This window comes from Mesoplodon mirus, assembly GCF_964341445.2.
Source record: "Mesoplodon mirus genome assembly, chromosome: 3".
In the NCBI taxonomy this organism is placed as follows: domain Eukaryota; kingdom Metazoa; phylum Chordata; class Mammalia; order Artiodactyla; family Ziphiidae; genus Mesoplodon; species Mesoplodon mirus.
Genome location: NC_138978.1, coordinates 153,612,399 through 153,630,459, shown reverse-complemented (window position 1 = coordinate 153,630,459; position 18,061 = coordinate 153,612,399). Strand labels below are relative to the sequence as shown.

General features: G+C 50.8%; 2 protein-coding genes across 3 annotated transcripts in view; one reads left to right on the top strand and one right to left on the bottom strand.

Annotated features, from left to right (window-relative positions):
- VASH2 (vasohibin 2) overlaps positions 1-6,406 on the bottom strand; it is a 36,182-nt gene extending 29,776 nt beyond the window's left edge. Inside the window, exons 1-3 of one of the 2 annotated variants that reach the window (XM_082614385.1) lie at positions 6,304-6,406; positions 5,852-5,894; positions 5,232-5,661 (exon numbers count right to left, since the gene is read on the bottom strand). In XM_082614385.1, the coding sequence (XP_082470511.1) occupies positions 5,232-5,507 (276 nt within the window). In that variant the 5' untranslated portion in view covers positions 5,508-5,661; positions 5,852-5,894; positions 6,304-6,406. The remainder of the gene's footprint in view (positions 1-5,231; positions 5,662-5,851; positions 5,895-6,303) is intronic. The other variant, XM_082614386.1, reaches the window with a different exon arrangement.
- A 5,223-nt stretch (positions 6,407-11,629) lies between these two features.
- On the top strand, positions 11,630-13,309 carry LOC309800569 (Golgi-associated RAB2 interactor protein 4-like; the record flags this gene model as incomplete). Its single annotated transcript, XM_082614743.1, has 1 exon — positions 11,630-13,309. One exon carries the CDS (start codon positions 11,630-11,632, stop codon positions 13,307-13,309), a length of 1,680 nt encoding a protein of 559 aa, XP_082470869.1.
- Between the last annotated feature and the right edge of the window lie 4,752 nt (positions 13,310-18,061).

Below are 18,061 nucleotides of genomic sequence, written 5' to 3'. Positions count from 1 at the left end.
GCTATGTTATCATTATTCATCAACAGTGTGTTTTCAGAGGTCTAGATGGGGGAGGCTGAATGGTCTCCACTCTTCAGTAACTGGAAAACAGAATCAGCAGGGCCTGAGCCCCCAGACACTCAACTCAGGAGCATCACCAAGATGCCTTCTCAGCCTGATGGAAGAGGATGAAAACATCCACTTCCCCTGTGGACATGTGGTGACCATGAGTTAATATCCTTAATTCATGAAGAGTTCATACAAAGTGATAAGAAAGCTCTTTAGGCCTCAATGAAAAGAAAATGGCCCCAGAAAGTGGAAGCAACCCAAGTGTCCATCAACAGATAAATGGATAAACAAAATGTAGCATATATGCAATGGGATATTATTCTGCCTTAAAAAGGAGGGACGTTCTGACACATGCTATACATGCCAGAACTTTGAAGACCTTACGCTAAGTGAAATAATCCAGTCACAAAAGGACAAATATTGGATGATTTCTCTTATGTGAGATTCCTATAGTAGTCAAGTTTATAGAGACAGAAAGTAGAAGGGTGGTTGTCAGGGGATGAGGGGAGGGAGAAATAGGAACTCAGTGTTTAATGGGTACAAAGTTTTAGTCAGGGAAGAAGAAAAATTTCTGGAAATGGAAGGTGGTGATGGTTGCACAACAATGTGAATATATTTAATTCACAGAACTGTACACTTCAAATGGTTAAAATGGTAAATTATATGTTACCACAATTTTTTTAACGGCCATGAAAAGACAATTCACAAAAGAAGAAATGCAAATAGTGAATAAATATTTTTTTAAATGTTCCAGCACACTAACAATTTAAGAACTGCAAATTAAAGCCACTGCAAATGTCATTTTTGGCCTCTCCAATTAGCAGAGATATTCTGAAATGTAGACACTCAGTGCTGGTGAGGATGCTCTCATATGGCATGATGGGAAAATTAATTGGTACAACCTTTTATGAAAAGACCAGGGCACACTCCTTTTTTTCTCTTCCTCCCTGACTGGGGTCCTGAGAGTCTCTCCTCTTATTTTCCTGCCCCCTTTCAGCTGAGACTCCAACCTAGAATTCCCCTGGCCCTGTCCCTCTAGATTCCCTCCTGCCACCTGCAATCCAGCTATCTCAAACCACAGCCCAGCTGATGAAAGCAGAATCTAGGGGGCACACATCAAAACCACCCTCTCCACACAGGCACTGTGCCTACAGTTAGGGGGTGGGGTCCCTGAGGGTAGGGAATGGGGGGGGAAGGAGGGGAGTGGACAGGAATACGGTTGTTCAAGAAGAAAAATGAAACAAACCACAGGGAAGCTTTTGTGGACAGGCTCTCTTTCACTCCATTCTTGCCAAGTGCAATGCCCTGTCAGAAGAATGCAAGAAGGGATGTGGAAGGACACGAGTGTGAATCATCACCATGCATCACCATGTGGAAAGAAGGGAGAAGCCAGGAAAGGAGCCAGGGAGGCATCGAGAGCCCCAGGCACCAGGAGTCTTTAACAAGAAAGTACAAGGAGAAAGCGAAGCCTTTTGCCGTCCCTGCTCTGAATATGTATTATATACACTGTGCAGGTGCCAAGCAGAATTTTCTCTGGCAACCTTGGGCGGGGGGCGAGCATGGAACATCACTCTTGGGCCAAGGATGGGCCCCAGGCCCCTGCTCAGGAACAACCAGGAATCTGTTGATGGTGACCTGGTCCAGCGGTCACAACCTTGGGCTGAGCAGGAAGGTCGGAGGGATGGATGGTTTTGAACGCAGGACAGAGGAAGAAAGTGCACTGCCTGTGTGAGCCAGCAGGGGGCAGGAGTGGAGCCCTGACCGCAGCAAAGTCTGGTCCCAAAGCCCTCACTCTTCTTCACTCATGCAAAGCCGAGTCCTCTAAATGTGAATTATTTCCCAGTTTGGGATCAGCATGAGAATGAGCCACAAAAACGTGGTGTCTGCAAGAAACGGCTTGGTGTTTCCTGCTCAATCCATCTGGCTGTCTGCCCCAGGAGAGTCGGGCTCCAGCCACTTGAGAAGCAGGAGGTGCTGTTTCCTAGTCGGCCCAGCTGTTTTTTCTGGGCCAGCCATCCTCTCTGCCCCTCCCTTCCCAACCTCTACTATCCTCCAACTGACCCGTGCTGCTTTCTTGCACTGTCCCTGAAAAACCCTGGCTTTCACCTAGTCAATTGTTAACTTCAGACTCAGTAACCACCAGGGGAGAGGCCTGCAGTCATAAATTTAGGATTGCAGAGCAGGTGACACCTGTCCCCCTTTCCCCAGTGGGGGCACCTGGATCTTTGGGCAGAAATTACCACGGCTGCTAACAAAATGTCCTGCGGTCAAAGAAAGGGTCATTCAGTCCTCCTCTTAGGCCTTTGACACCTTCCCCTGGCCACTTCTTTTGCTTCTCAGTCCACAATTCAATTGCCAAAAAAGGTTCACCTCCCTGAAACTCTCCAACCCTTCCACCACCACTCCACCACCCCCCTTCTGTACAAATTCCTCAGCAAGACACTGATCTGATTAAAGGAGAAAAGGACTTGGCCCCAGAGGAAAAAAAGTCTGCTGAGCTGAGTGCAGGAATAGCCCTCAAATCAGAGAGGAGTGGCTCCTGGAAACAGGAACTTTCAAAGCTGTTCCCATCCCAGGGTCTGCATAGGGGTCATGGTTTGGGGAATGCCAGGACCAGGGAGAGAGGGGATGCTGTGATGGGCGTTGAGGATGGAGAACCAAGCATTATGATGCAGTGTAAGAGAGAGAAATGTGAAGCTCTTTATTGAGGTTCAAAAAGCCAATGCCCATGTTCAGCCTGGGGATGCCCTGGCTTGGCAGTTCTCATGTAACCTTCCGGTTACTATGAAAGTACAATATGATATGGCCGCTATATTAAAAAAAAAAAAAAAAAAAAGCAAGCTCATTTTTTAAGAACGCAGAATTCAGCCACAATAACGGGCGTATCAAGTACAAGTCTCAGGAAGTAGTACTTTATGTTCTAAGCTGCTCAGACAACATTTAGAATATTGTGTTTCTTACTGTGCTCACGTTTTCGGGGACTGGCTGATGACAAACTAGCAACTGTCCTAGAAAGAGGAGGAGGAAAGTGAGCTGATCTGGGAACTATGACACATAAGAAAAGGTGAAAGGAACTATCTGTGGACAAAGACGATTAAAGGAAGATGCAGAATAATCCAGTGCACGTGTCACACAGATGACTAGAACCTGAAGACTAATGGGTCACAACACCACGGGATTTGAGAGTTGGAAAGAACTTTACATGAAATCTGATCTACTCACATTTTATAGGTCAGAAAACTAAGGCCAGAGATTTTAAGTGAGTGACCTAGGCCACAAAGCTAGAGGTATAGCACAACCAGAACCAGAATTCAGTCCCTTGATTTTTTCACTCCAAGTCCTTTCCTTACTCCAAGAGAACCATCTCGTAACATTTGAGGGAGCTATGAGTAGCACAGGAAGTCGACGTGTGCCGCCCTTTGGTTCTTGAGCACAAGAATCAGTGGTGACATGTGACCGAGGAGGAGCTCTGTTCAGTTTCAGAGAAGAGTTTCCCAGTGACCAAATCTGGCCAGGCCTGGGAGCTGCCCTGTGAGGTGACAAGCCCCCCATTCCCAGGAGGCCTTCAGAAAGAGGAAGGGATTCTGCTGAGAAGTACAGGATTGGTCTCTACCAACCCTGACATCGTCTGATTCCCACAGAGAAAGGGGGTCCCCACCCACAATGTTGGGAGAAAGATAAAGCCACAATCAGAAGCCACAGTCAGGTGCTAAGGGTGCTAAATGAGAAAGGCTCACTTAAGTGAGGACAGACTCCAAAGTCAGAACTGCACTCCAGTATCAGGGTTGTTCTCAGGCTCTGAGTCCTCAAGGAGGACTCAGCAAGGGTAATTATAGCTGACACAAAAGCAGGCAAGATTCTCGCCGGGCATAATGAAGATCCCACTGACCAGTGTTTTGGTTACTAAAACACCGTAACCAACTACAGCAGGAAGCTTACAGGCTCTGTCACTTTTCCCAAGGGCACACACAGCTTTCTGGCCTGCAGGCTCAGATGCTCAGGTCACCAGATGCTCCAGGCTGGGGGCTCGACCAGATGGCCTTCCAGGTCTCAGGTCTGGCATTCCTAGACCTGTCCAGGAATCTTCTTGGCCATATCAGTGTCCCCAGGATGGATGGGAAACCACCTGCCATGCTCCAACCCCCAGGCTCTGCGGCATTTCTCCTCCAGTTTGCGTTTTCGTGCTTCATACAGCGACCACTGTACATCTTCCTCCATCTTACTAACATTATCTTTGGCCACCAAACCCAATTGGCTCACTGGCTTCTCTCCAAGGTAGAAAGAGTTTCACTCCTGAGCCTCCTTCTCTATCCAGTGAGATTCATTCGGTGTACTGGAAAGTCCCTTTTTTTTTTTTTTTTTTTGCGGTACGCGGGCCTCTCACCGTTGTGGCCTCTCCCGTTGCGGAGCACAGGCTCCGGACTCTCAGGCCCAGCGGCCATGGCTCACGGGCCCAGCCGCTCCGCGGCATGTGGGATCTTCCCGGACCGGGGCACAAACCCGTGTCCCCTGCATCGGCAGGTGGACTCTCAACCACTGCGCCACCAGGGAAGCCCTGGAAAGTCCCTTTTAAGCCATAGTTAAAACTCTTTTTTCTCAGAGCCCAGATAAGCTGGGAAAAGAGAGAGCTGACTGTTTTGCAAGTTTCAGAGGTGAAAGTCACTGTCATAAAAAAAAAAAAAAAAATTTGCAAAAAAGTCTAGGAATGATTCACGCTGAGAGAAGTCTGACTGGTTGATTGTAAGTTCATTCATAGCCTAATAAATCATTTGCAAAGGGGGGACAGAGGAAGACCAAGAGACTCCAAAGAGGATAAGCGGGGTGGGATCCCTAGGGGGCCTATGCATTCTTGGCATCACTGGTGCTGCTCGGTGGCTACAGTCTTCATTGAAGCAGGATGTACACGGAGCTAAGGAAATGATAAGAGTTTGGCTCCAGATTCTGAGAAACCTTGGCACAAGCCGACCACACAGCCCCAGGACAGCAAGCCCCCTTTCTCTCCCTCCCCCATTTCTAAGACGTCCAAGACAAACATCTCAATTAAGCAAAGGGGGTGGAGGCTGTTGAGAAAAATGAGGAGGGGAAGGGAGTCTGCAGCAGAACCTGGAAAATGGAAATTGCTACGTACAGGCAAAATGGTCCCATCACTGCCCACACCACCCCCTTCCTTCGGAGCCACTAACCTTTGCTAAGAAGGTGGCGTTCCTGATGGCGCCCACCATTTCTCCCCCCTTGGGGTGCACTTTGGCCACGTGCATCCACATGCGCTCCCAGGTGTGGCTGTCGATGGGGAAGCCGCTCTTGTTAACGTGAAACAGCACCCCGCCGTCTTTGTCCTCCTCCTCCGAGCCCCCGCTAGTAGCGAGGCTCACGGGCCGCGCGTGGCTGCTCCGGGACCGGGTGCCTTTGGCGCCTTTGGGGTGGGGGCAGGGGTGAGTGTCGGCCGCCGAGCCGGTCATGGTGGGGCAGAGGCGGGGAGGGCGGCGGGGGGCGTGTGCGCGCGGGCGCGGTACGGGGATCAGCGCCCCACGGGGGCGGCCTTCTCCATGCTTCTGGCTGCCGCAGGACGCGCGAAGGGGCAGCGGCGGCTGGAACTCCGCTTACGGGCCGTGCCTGAAATCAGTGAGACCCAGCACATACCACGGGTAAGTGGACACCCGGAGGAACCAAGGAGGGGGCCGTGGCCAAGACGGGAGGGGGGCTTCGAAGTGTCCCCACTTCCCTGTCCGCTCCCCCCGCGCGCGGACAGGACGCCCCCCCACCCACCAGGGGATTGTACACGAGCTTCCAGCCCTGCCATTACCTAGAAAGGCGACTTGAATTTTGCCACAAAGCTTCACACCCACCTAAACCGCGGGAGGGAAAGACAAGGAGCGTGAAGGCTGCGGAGTGGACGGGGTAGGGAGAAGAAAGACAGCTCGTGCAGCGGGATGGAACAGGAGGTCCCCGCAAGGCTCCACACGTCCCTTGGTCGCCAGATGTGGCCGAGCGCCGAGCCGAGCCGGAACGTGCCGGCACGTGAGCGCCCGGGGCTGCCCCGAGAGCCCAGCGAGCGACAGCCTCGGCTTGCAAAAGCGGCCGCGTTTCTTCCAAGAAGCCCTCCCGGAGCTGGGCGGACGAGGGGCGGCCCCGGCCCCCAGGCTCCAGTGGCAGTGGCTCCACCCGCCCCCTTCCCTGAGTTCCAGCGCCAGGCACCCCGGGGAAATGGCTGCAGGCGGGGCGCGGGAAGGGCGCACAGCAGCTCCCGGACCCTACCTCTGGACGGTCGGCCTCATGGCTGCACGGCTTCTCCGGGCGGCGGGGGTGGAGGGAGCTGCTGGGGGTGCTGCGGCCGTCGCCTCATTCCATGTCCCATCCTCTAATGTTATTCTGTGACATATAAGCGAGTCACCCGGGCAGCCGCCGATGTTCCGACTGCGTCCATTGGCCACCGCAACAAAGAGGGGCGGGTCCCGGGCGCGGGACTCTACAACCCGGAGCTCCGCGACTCTCTGATTGGCTCCCGGGGTTCCCGGGCGGGAGGGGTGAAGAGTATGGGGAGCTGGGCCGCCGCGCGAAATCCGATCGCTGTCATGTCCTGCGAGCCCCGCGGGGCTGGAGCGTTTGTCCCTAGGACTTAAGACAGAGTTTCCCCAGGGGTCGCGGCACTGCGGGGGAAGCAACTATGGGAAGCAGAGGAGAATTAAAGCCACCCAAGAAGTGACCCTGAGGTAGAGGAGGGCTTGTCATAGGACAGCATTCCCTGAAGAAGGCTGGGCACACAGTCACCTGCCGCTACCAGGCAGTGATGGATGGTTCAGGCAGGCATGTAAACATGACGGCACAATATTAAATCTTTTTTTTTAATCCTACATTACAAATTCCCTAAAACTAACAAGGGGACACAGCCATATACCCTCTGACATTAGTCATGATTAATAAAGTCCCTTTAAACAAGCTGATATGCGACACTAAAACCGAGGACATCAGCCAGGTCCCCACTGTTCTGTCACAGCTACTGAGTTAGGAGAGGGTGGAGAGATGCTTCAGAGCCACTGTGAAGTGGAGACCCTCCCACACTCTCCAGGGAAACACCTTTTCCTTAAAGGCATCTTCTTCTTCTTTTTTTTTTTCTTAAAAGAAGAGCAAGATGAGGAGCAGCACCAGACTACTGACCTGAGGTCTGGCCCTAAGTCCAGGTTTATCACTTGGCAAAGCTGTGTGATCCAGGACAAGCCATTTGCCTGTTCTGGGCCATAGCCCCTTTATGAAAAGAGGAGAGCAGACCCTTCACTCTTCAAGGCCTGTTCTACCTCTAAGATTCTGTGATCCTCTGACTTCCTCTTTTATGGACACTTGGGAACCTGGCCATAATATGCTTTCTCTTTAAACTCCAGGCCAGCCTGCCAGCTTTGAGGGGAGTGAAGCAGCTGTGACAACAATACTAAGTTAACCTCGAATTAAGAATGCAGTCATCAAAGACCACTGATGACAGATCTCTATCTGGATGCTTAACCCTGGAACGTCTCTTTCAGAGGAGGGCGTGGTGAGGGGCGAGTGTTGGAGGGTAGCTGAGAGCCAGGTATTGGGTGAGGAGACCTGGATTCTGGACCATTCCTGCACAGCTACAGACAGAGCCCATGCCCAGGACTTTATAGATTCCATAAGGAGACTAACTTAGGTCTGGATAGACAGAGGAAATGGACCTAATAATAATATTCAGGAAATTATCTGAATAATTCAAGTGGAACAAGCACACTTGAAGAAAACATTAGGGAATTGAAAGAGAATTATCCTCTCAATATATAATTGCCTCAGTTTTCATTTCCTGATTAGGAGAAAACATGCCTCAGAGGGTGAGCTGTTTTCTCATCTCGAACATTCTTCCTCCCTTCTTTTCTCACTCATCTCTCAAATCTGTCCCCTTCTCCTTGCTTCCCCAGGGGTTTCAAGTCCCAGGAGACTAGGATTTCAGGATGCAGATCTCTATGCAGAGGATGAGAATATGGCCTAACCACCCCTCAGGAGAAAACTGAGTTCTCAAAGTTCAAGTGATCAGACCAGTTGGTGAACATAGAAGAATGTCTGGCATGTTTCACTGTCCTTGGCATCGATTCCCAGTGTCCTGACTCAGGCCAAATCCAAACAACTACAATGTCCCTGTCAAACCAGGGCCTGGTTCCTGCTTTACCTGAATCAAAATCCTAGGGACCAGAGAGGATTATCGGTTCATCTTCCCGCCCCAGGCACCTCAGGACTCCCTGACAGTTGAGGGAAACGCTTTTGTTTTTCATCTCCAGTATTCCAACTATCTGTTCTCTTTTCCCCAGGAGATGGGGTGCAGTGGGGAGGCAAGCGAAATGGTCTATGAAGAGAGTTGTGAGATTTGGCTAATTTTCCAAAGAGGTGGTAAGAAGCCTTCTGAAGTGAGCTGCAGTGTCCCACTGAAAGGACTGGAAAGGAGAAGGGCCCTTTTGTTCAGAATTCTTTTGCAACTGAGAATTGTGCTAATTGTGTAGACCAGCCAACTCTGTACTTCATTTCTTTGTGTATTTTGTGTTACATGACACTCAAGTGAACACAGGCCAGACAGATTATGGGTTTGGGGGTTTGGTTGTTGTTGTTTTCTGCTTGTTTTTAATTTTTTAAATTGAACTACAGTTGATTTACAATGTTGTGTTAGTTTCAGGTGTACAGCAAAGTGATTCAGTTATATATATATATGTTTATATTCTTTTATATATACAAATATATATATATGTTCTTTTTCACATTCTTTACCCTTATAGATCATTACAAAATATTGAGTATAGGTCCTTGTTGGCTACCTATTTTATATACAGTGGTATGTATATGTTAATCCCAAACTCCTAATTTATCCCCCCACCCTTTCCCTTTGGTAACCATAGCTCAGATCGTTAACGACAATGACATAGCACACAGTGGGCAGGGCCTACCTGCAACTTGAACAGGAACATCTGATGACTAGATGCCCAACCTCTGAGAGCATGATCATATCCATTCACTGGCATAACAACTGGTATAGCAGAGACATGTACTGGGAAGGTTTGGAACAAGAAAAACTGGGGACTTCCCTGGTAGGGCAGGGGTTGAGAGTCTGCCTGCCAATGCAGCGGACACAGGTTCGTGCCCCGCTCTGGGAAGATCCCACATGCCGCGGAGCAGCTGGGCCCGTGAGCCATGGCTGCTGAGCCTGCGCGTCCCGAGCCTGTGCTCCGCAGCAGGAGAGGCCACAAGAGTGAGAGGCCCATGTACCGCAAAAAAAAAAAAAAAAAAAAAAAAAAAAAAAAAAAAAAAAAAATCAAGTAATCAGCTCAATAGATGCAGAAAAAGCATTTGAAAAAAAATCAATCATTCTTCATGATGAAACTGCCCAGAAAACTAAGAATAGAAGTGAACTTCTTAAACTTGACAAAGGGCAATTCTGAAATAAAACTACAGCTAACAACATACTTTATGGTGAAAGATTGAATGATTTCCCCTGGGAGAGGGAACAATGAAAAGATAACTACTCTTAACCCATCTATTAAATGAGCAGGAGTGTGTGTGTGTGTGTGTGTGTGTGTGTGTGTATCATAAAATTCACCACTGTAATTTTAGAGTGTTCAATTCACTGGCATTCAGTACATTCACAATACTGTGTAAGCATCACCACTATCTAGTTCAAGAATTTTTCATCACCACAAAAGGAAATCCTGTACTCCCCATTCTCTGCTCCCTCCAGCCCTAGGCAACCACTCATCTGATATCTGTCTCTATGGATTTGCCTCTTCTGGGTATTTCCTATAAAAAGAATCATACAATATGTGGCTTCTTTCACTGAGTATAATGTTTTCAAAGTTCATCCACATTGTAACATATATCAGTACGTCATTCCTTTTTATGGCTGAATAATATTCCACTGTATGTAGAGACCACATTTTGCTTATCCAGTCATCTGTTGAGGGACAGTTGTGTGTATTTTAACAGAAAGATAGCCTTTACCCTCAAGGAATGAATCTCTATGGTGGGATTTCAAGCATAACATCAAACTGGAGAAAAGAGAGTTGGGAGCAAGGGCCTTTCTCAGAACTTTCAAGTCACAATTTACAAATCATGTATGCTGTGACTAGCTCTGTGGGAGTGGCAATGAGGCAGGATGTCTAATGGTACATGCTCCCCACAGGTGTCAAGGCTTCCAAACCACTTCTGCCTGGTAGGGAGGTTACTACAGGACAGCATCTGGCAGGCTCTTGGAATCAAAGCTTACATCTCAGGCTACTCACCCCCCATTTCACTGGGGGAGGACATGTCATAAGAATAACTAGGTTTCCACACACAGGCTGTTTGCACAAGCATAAAGGAAGGGAGGATCTGAGTGATCCCCTGGATAACTTAATCCCCACATCAGCCCAATTGCTGTCTTGGGTTCTCTCCATAACTTATATACACACATTAAAATTAATTATGCAACTTCTAATAATGCACCAAATAGCTCTTCTTAAAGGTAGTTAAATCAGTCCAGTTTGAAAACATTTGGCTGGGCCAAGCTTTCTTTGTGAGGCTAAGTACTGTAGTGGTTCAGAACAAAGGCTTTAGAATCAGGTAGACCTACATTCAAATAGTGCCTCTGCTACCATTAGCTCTGGGAATTTAAACAGGAGATACAACCTCAATTTCTTCACCTGTAAACTGGGAAGAGTAGTTAACAGTACCACACTCAGTGGATTCTTACCACCATATGTGAAGAATGCAGCATGGTGCCTAGGAGAAGCAAATTTTAATGTTTTTATTAAAAATCACCATCGTCCACGTTTACTGAGATTTTATGAAAGGACAGACTAAGGACCGCCACTGCCAACTCTGCCTTATTCGATACAATTAAACCATGAGCTTAAATGGTTCAAATTGATCCCATCATCTTACATTCCTACAGATTTCATCCAGTAGCTGAATTTGGGGGAGGAAAAGAAAAAGGACCCACACAAAACTTTCCCACTTGAAGACATTTTTATTTTGGTAACGCACCTGAGTCCCTGGCAGGATGGGCCTGTCCTCCGCGGGGGCAATGGGGTGTTTGGGAGAGGATGGGGGCCCTGCCCTGAGGGGGCAGCTGGGGGATGAGGCAAAGGGCTCTGTGACAGTGATAGGTCACAAAGGGCTTTGTGACACTGATAGGTCACAAAGGGCATCAGAGGATAAATAGGCTGTGCCAGGGGGTTAGGCTGACAAAGTGGTTACTTCTCTCACTAGGACGGAAGTTCACCACAGCCTCTTGGGGAGATAAAAACCCAGAAGCAGAAGTGAGGTGAGGCGGAGGGGGAGCCTACCGTACCTCTCGACACACTTGAAGAGATTCGGCCTGGGCTCCAGGCACCCTACAGCGTCCCCGCTGTGATCATCTGTGCCCCTACCCACACCCCTGCCTCTGGGAGACCCTGAGGCAAACGTGGGGGCCTGTGGGGCGGGCTTGGAAGACCTGCCACAGGGCCGCCTGTGTGACGCAGGAGCATCGCAGCTCGCTCTTCTGCCAGTGAGGCCGAGGGAGGGAAGAGCCAGGGAGCCGCCTTAACCGCTCTGCCTGTCGTGATCAAAGACAGCCATGAGCGGGGACTCTCTGCTCCCGTATCACACGGCCCGGAGCAGCACCTGGGTGGACCTGTTCACCACCACCACGGGGAAGCTGCAGCAGCAACTGCACAAGGGCGAATACGACCATTTCAAGTACGCGCCGATATTCGAGAGCGACTTCATCCAGGTCACGAAGAGGGGAGAAGCGATTGACGTGCACAACTGGGGCGGCATGGTGACCATGGGCCTCACATCCACCAGCCCCGTCCTCCCGCTCCCAGACATCATGCTGCTGGCCCGACGGGCCACCGGCTGTGAAAAGCACGCCGAGCGCAGCCAGGCCACCAAGGGGAAGAGCCACAAGGCTGCAAAGACCTTAGAGCTCACCAGGCTCCTTCCCTTGGAGTTCGTGAGGATCTCCACTCACAATCGTGAGAAACAACAGCTGCGCGTGAAGCTTGCCACTGGCCGCTGCTTCTACCTGCAGCTGTGTCCCCCTCTGGACGCGCGGGAAGACCTCTTCGCCGAGTGGGAACAGCTGATTTACCTCCTGCGACCACCAGTGGACAGTGAAAGCAACACCTATGCCGTTCCCGTCTGGGGCATGACCTGCCTGCCTGTGTTCGAGGAGGAGCAGGACGGGAGGAGCCCGGCCGTGGAGGATTTCCAAGGAAAGGGGCATCAGGACCAGGTGAGCGTCAGCAGCCTCCACACGTGCCCTGAGGTGGCCGGGGCCACGCCTGCAGCTTTTGCTGGGGGGCACGGAATCCAACTGGACTCCCACAAGCCCGATACCATGCCCGATGTGGCCACTGCGAAAGCAAAACCTACTACAGGGCTTGACAAAGCGTCCGCATCGCGGGCAACGACAAAGGTGGAGACAGCAGGGGTGGCAGGAGGCACCGCGGCGGGTGCTTTGAGCACGGCAGTGATCAAGTCTCCTGCCGCTCAAGAGCGGAGCACGGCCATAGCAGCCACAGCCAGCGACGGGCCTGGAGGAAGCAAAACCAACATAGCCACTGGGGACACTGCCACAACATCCCTGAGGAGCGGGAAAACGGCCTTGGCAGGTGCTGAGAACAATTCAGAGTATGCTTCCAGCACGTCCACCAGCCTCTCCCCAGGGGTCGGCATGACTGTGGTCGGAGCAGAACCTACCAGCAAGACTGTCAAAGGAAGAGCCGACAAGGACGATGAGGGGACCCTCGTCTCAAGCTTGCCACAGGAAGGCAAAGTGAGCGAACAGGGTGGCAGCTCACAGAGAGTGTCCCAGGCCCGCAAGGGAAGAAGGGAGAGGAGGGAGCACTGGGGAGAGGACAGAGCTCTGACGAGCCCCAAGCTCTGCAGTTCCGTGGAAAGCCACCACAAGGCAGCGGGGAGCAAGACAATCCCCAAAGCATCTGGCCCGTGCTCAGGCGGCCGCACAGCCACTAGACATGACCAAAAGGCCAAAGGCCACGGCAGCCCGGGGGGCAGCGAGCAGGGCACTGCTCCCAAAGGCATCAGCCGTGCTCCCATCACCAAGGAGTCCAGGACCTTGCACAAATCGGGCAGGAGCTTATCTTCAGCGAGTTCAGGTCCCACCACCAAGACACTCAGCAGGATCAGCTCTTTCTTCAGGAATATGAGAGCCAGGTTTACAGCAAAGACAGGGGCCTCATCACGCAATAAATATGTGAGCATCCTGACGAAGCCAGTGGAAGGGACCTGAATGGAGGCCATCATAGAGACAGCAGAGAGTGGCCAGGGGCTGGAAATCACTGGTGTGACATCTGAGACCATGGAGCCAGTGACCGTTGAAGCCCATCAATAGGACCTAGAGCTGGGAGCTGCAAAGGGGACCAGGGCTCTGGGAAATACCCCTGGAGAGCCCATTTCAGCTTCCTTACTGCAATTTAAATAAAAAACCATAGAATCTGAGAATGCATGCAGTGTTTTGTCTGAATTTCTAGGTCCCGAAGCCCAGCCGTAGCCTCACAGTGGATTCCGTGACGTCAGCTGTGCCACAGTCTGAGACCCAGTGTCCAGGCAAGGGCAGCCCCACCTCACACACATGCTCAGCGCCAACAGCAGTGCTCCATCTGGCTTCCACTCCTTTCTGGCTTTGCCCCCCACGGCCATGGCTCAAAGTCAGACTATGGTCTGGGAAGCTCTCCTTCACTATCCCCCTATTCTTTTTATAAACGCTTATTCCCCCTGAAGGTCTGTAAACAAAGCCAGAACAGGACTCATGTCCCCTCGGGCTATTCAGTGGACAGAAATAAGGGCGGCAGTATGAGCTAGCGATCAGAACAGCAAGCACTCTCATCTAGACTGAGCCGTTCCCTGCCCAGGTATATACCCTGGAGAAACACACACGTTCTAAGAAACAACTCTGAGAATGCTTATAGCAAAAATAACTTAACAGCAAAACACAGGAAACAGCCCAAATTTCCATCAGCAGAATTCATACAGTAGGATACGAAGAGACTGGAATATTCAATAGTGAAAAATAAATGAGCTACACACATTAGCAGAGATCAACTTCTCATGATTTTTAAAAACATCAAAAGAATGGGATACAGTTCCACTCATGGAACCATTCTGAAACAAGCTCAAACAATGGATTGCATAGGGTACACATTTTAAAAAAAACGGTAGCTAAAACTGAGGGAAGAGTAAACACAAAATTGAGGACAGTTTTCTCTAGGGTGGAAAGGCTAGGTCCAGGAGGTTGACACTAGGCTGTTAGAGCTGCTGGGAATTCTTCTGTCTCTTAAGCAAGATGGTAGGTACACAGGTGTTGTAGTTTTCACATTTTACTAACTCCGAAATCAGGATGGTCCAACAATCACCGTGGCAGTTGTGATGAAGTTACTGCCAATGCCTTTCTCTTTTTTTCACTTTTATTTATGCACAAAAGTGATGTCAGAAAGCCTTGGCATCTTTAAAGTACATTTATTTAATGTAAAGTACAAGAGCACTTGTTTGGTTATTAGGATAAGAAGGAACGATATGCCTATTTTACAGATGAGAACACTGAGGCTCAGAGAAGGTAACCTGCTCCAGTCGCACAATGGGATCTTTGCAGAACAGTGATCCACCAGCCCACTTCTCTATGCAAAGCCCTGTCTGTAGTATGCGAAGGAAGCAAGCAAACAAGCCTGAGATAGGACCAGCACAAGAACCCGAGGCACCACCATTCTTACCATCATGTTCCAAAACTACAGAGATGAGCATCAATTTTACTAGATTGAGGGGAGGGAGGGGTGGGGGCTGGGAGCCGGTTTTCGAACTTCAGTGAGTTCACAGCTCTTAGCTGGCCTTATCTCGAGAGCATCCAGGCTCTGGCTCCCAGGCTTCTACCTCTAGCCTCTGGCATGACCCGGGCTGCAGCCAGAAACAGGCTCCCACCTGGAATTCCAGCGTTCACTCCTGGAAGGTCCAGCGTCCAGTCCTCCTGCAGCCACTAATTAGACTTTTGAATGCCCAGCTCAGAAGGGTTTCTCCACACCAAATCTGCAGGAACTTTTTTCTTCTTGGGGCTCCAAAACCAAATCCTTAAACCTCACATGAGGGAGAGTATTTGTTAGGTCAGAGCATCCTTGTTGATTGGACCTTCAGTTTGTGACTTGCACAGACCTCATCACGGGAGGGTGGGGAGAGGTCTCTTCTGTTGGTGGACGGAATGGTGGGCACTTGGTGGGGAGCACTGATGAGAAAGGGAGCCAGCCCAAGACCTACACATATGCACTGTTTCCCCTGGCCAAACAAGTTTCCTGACCCCAGGATTAACCCAGATCTTCCGAGAAGACTAGGAGCTGCAGGGAGACACAATTAATGGTTTACTCTCCACCAGCTTTTCCTTGGACCCAAGGAGGAGAAATTACCAAAAGATCACATCACATTCCTTTGAGCTTATGATTTCCACACAGGCAAGTGCAGGGGAACACTAGTCTGAAGGAAGAAAATGCATTAATAACACGTGCATAGGGACTTCCCTGGTCGCGCAGTGGTTAAGAATCCACCTGACAATGCAGGGGACCCACGTCCGAGCCCTGGTCCAGGAAGATCCCACATGCCACGGAGCAACTAAGCCCGTGTGCCACAACTACTGAGCCTGCGCTCTAGAGCCCGTGAGCCACAACTACCGAAGCCCGCACGCCTAGAGCCCGTGCTCCCCAACAAGAGAAGCCACTGCAACAAGAGAAGCCCGCGCACCGCAACGAAGAGTAGTCCCCGCTCGCCGCAACTAGAGAAAGCCACGCGCAGCAACGAAGACCCAGTGAAGCCAAAAATAAATAATAAAATAAATTTACACACACACAAAAAAACACGTGCATAGCCCTTAGCTGTTTATAAAGTTCTTGAATGTGTGTGCCCCCTTCCGATTCTCACGTCTTTCCATTTTGCGGATAAGCAAGCGGAAGTTCAGAGCATTTGAAGGACTTGCTCAAGGTGGCAGGTGATGGTGCAGAGAGGGAGCTACCTCGGTGCAACAACTTTCAGACAGTGTGCCACCCCGGTCCCGCACAGAGGTACACAGATGGTGGAGGAGACAGGACAGCACGAGCAATGATCACAACTCTGAGTGACAAATACAATGAGAGACGTGTGTTTGGGGACTGGATCTATTCAGAGGAGGGGTTCTGGGGCATGGGAAGGAGTTGTGGGTTAGGGAAGGCTTCACAGGGGAATTGGCACTTTTAAGGATGCATAGGGCTCAGCCGGGTGAAGGAAGTATGAGGAGCAAGGGTAAAGGTGGGGGAGGGGTTGGAGATGATCAGGCCACAGGAAAGAGCGTGTGCAAAGTACAAAGGCTTGACACACCACGCTGTGTTGAGCAACTACAAGTATTTCAGTACTACTGGTTGGAGGGCAAGAGAGGAGGGACGTGAGGCTGGAGAATCAGGCAGCTGGGTCTTGGGGAGCCTGGGGTACTATTTGAGTGTCTGGCACTTGGGGAACCACTGAAGGCCAGAGTCTGATGGGAGTAAGATCTCTCTGGCTCCAGGGTGGAGAGTTGATGGGCAGGGGGCTGTCTGCAGACACGGGGTCCTCCATGAAGCCACTGCATTAATCCTGGCAGAGCCGGGGAGCCCCGAACCTGGGTGGCCCTGGGGAGACAGAAGGGGGCGGAGTCGGGACGTGTTGAAGAGATGGAACAGGACAATTTTCCAGCCCACATCCTGAAAGACGGGGAGCTCATGGTGTAGGTCTGGCCCTCATCTAAAGGAAGTGGAACTGACAAAAGTGGAGGTGACTTGCCCCTGTGGCGGCTGTTGGTCAGTAGAGTGGGGGGCCAGAAGAGAGGCTCACGGAAAGCAAGGAGTAATGTGTTAAGATAGAAACCAACAGCTCCTAGACAGCTAAGGGTAAAACATTAGGATAAGGCAGCCAAGGCGGGCAGTGGGGCTTCAGCACTTGGAGAGGGGCAGAACCCCTGAGCAGTTCCTTGTCTATCTGGGCAGCACTCTCCACAGCGCCCTCCTCCCCTGGGCAATGGGTCGCCCCAGAGAGCCCCTTGTGGCCACATGCTGGTACTGCAGGTTGGCACTTGAATGAGGGGAGTCAGCACTGAGGCTGAGTCACCGTGACCCTCTCCCTTTGTCACACCACAATTAGTCTAATGCCAACCCCAAAGGTGTGAGCTAGGGGAGGTGAGGGGGGTCTGGACAATGAGGATGTGTCTCATCCAGGCGGCATGGCTCCAGGCCCCTGGCAGTGGAGTGGCAGAGTTTGAAATGGCTGAAGGTCCCTGAGAGGCTGGGGATCCGGACCCAAGGGGACAATGAGTGACCACCAAGAACAGGGGTGGAGTTAGTGCCAGGGTCCCTCTGCAGCATGGAAGTCATTTGAGAAATAACTGTTGAACACCTACTGTGGGCAAGATAGGAAATCAGGGACCATGAGGATGTTCACATACACACACACACACACACACACACACGCTTGTAACACAAATCACAGTGTGGTAGTGGCCTCAGTGTATAGAAAGAGGCTGCACAGAGAAGTGGAGGGCTTAGCACAGGGATGGCAGGCTGAGTGCTCTGGCAGAGGGAATGGTGTGATGGAGAGAGAGAAGGGCTTGGGAGATGTTCACAGATGGCAGACAAGTGCAGTGTGCCCAGGGCGTAATGTGCTCGGGAGACAGAGTGGGGTGTTCCGTGGGAAAGGAGGCGAGAAATAGAAGTAAGGCCACAGCATAGAGGAGGGACCCAGAATGCTGCACAACTCCCCTGAACCCCATGATCTTCATTACTGCAAATGGGACCTGTATCCCAGCATGAGGCATGTGCAGAGCTGGTTTCTCCAAGAGCAGAAGGGCAAGGGAAGCCTAGACTCTTCCCCTCTGCCAGTTCGGAGAATGTGAAACGGATAATGGAGGCCCATGGCTTACCACACTCTCTCTAAGAGGACATTATCCCACAGGTGTACTGAGGTTGATACCCCTCATCCTGGGAGCACCTGGAGGACCAGACCA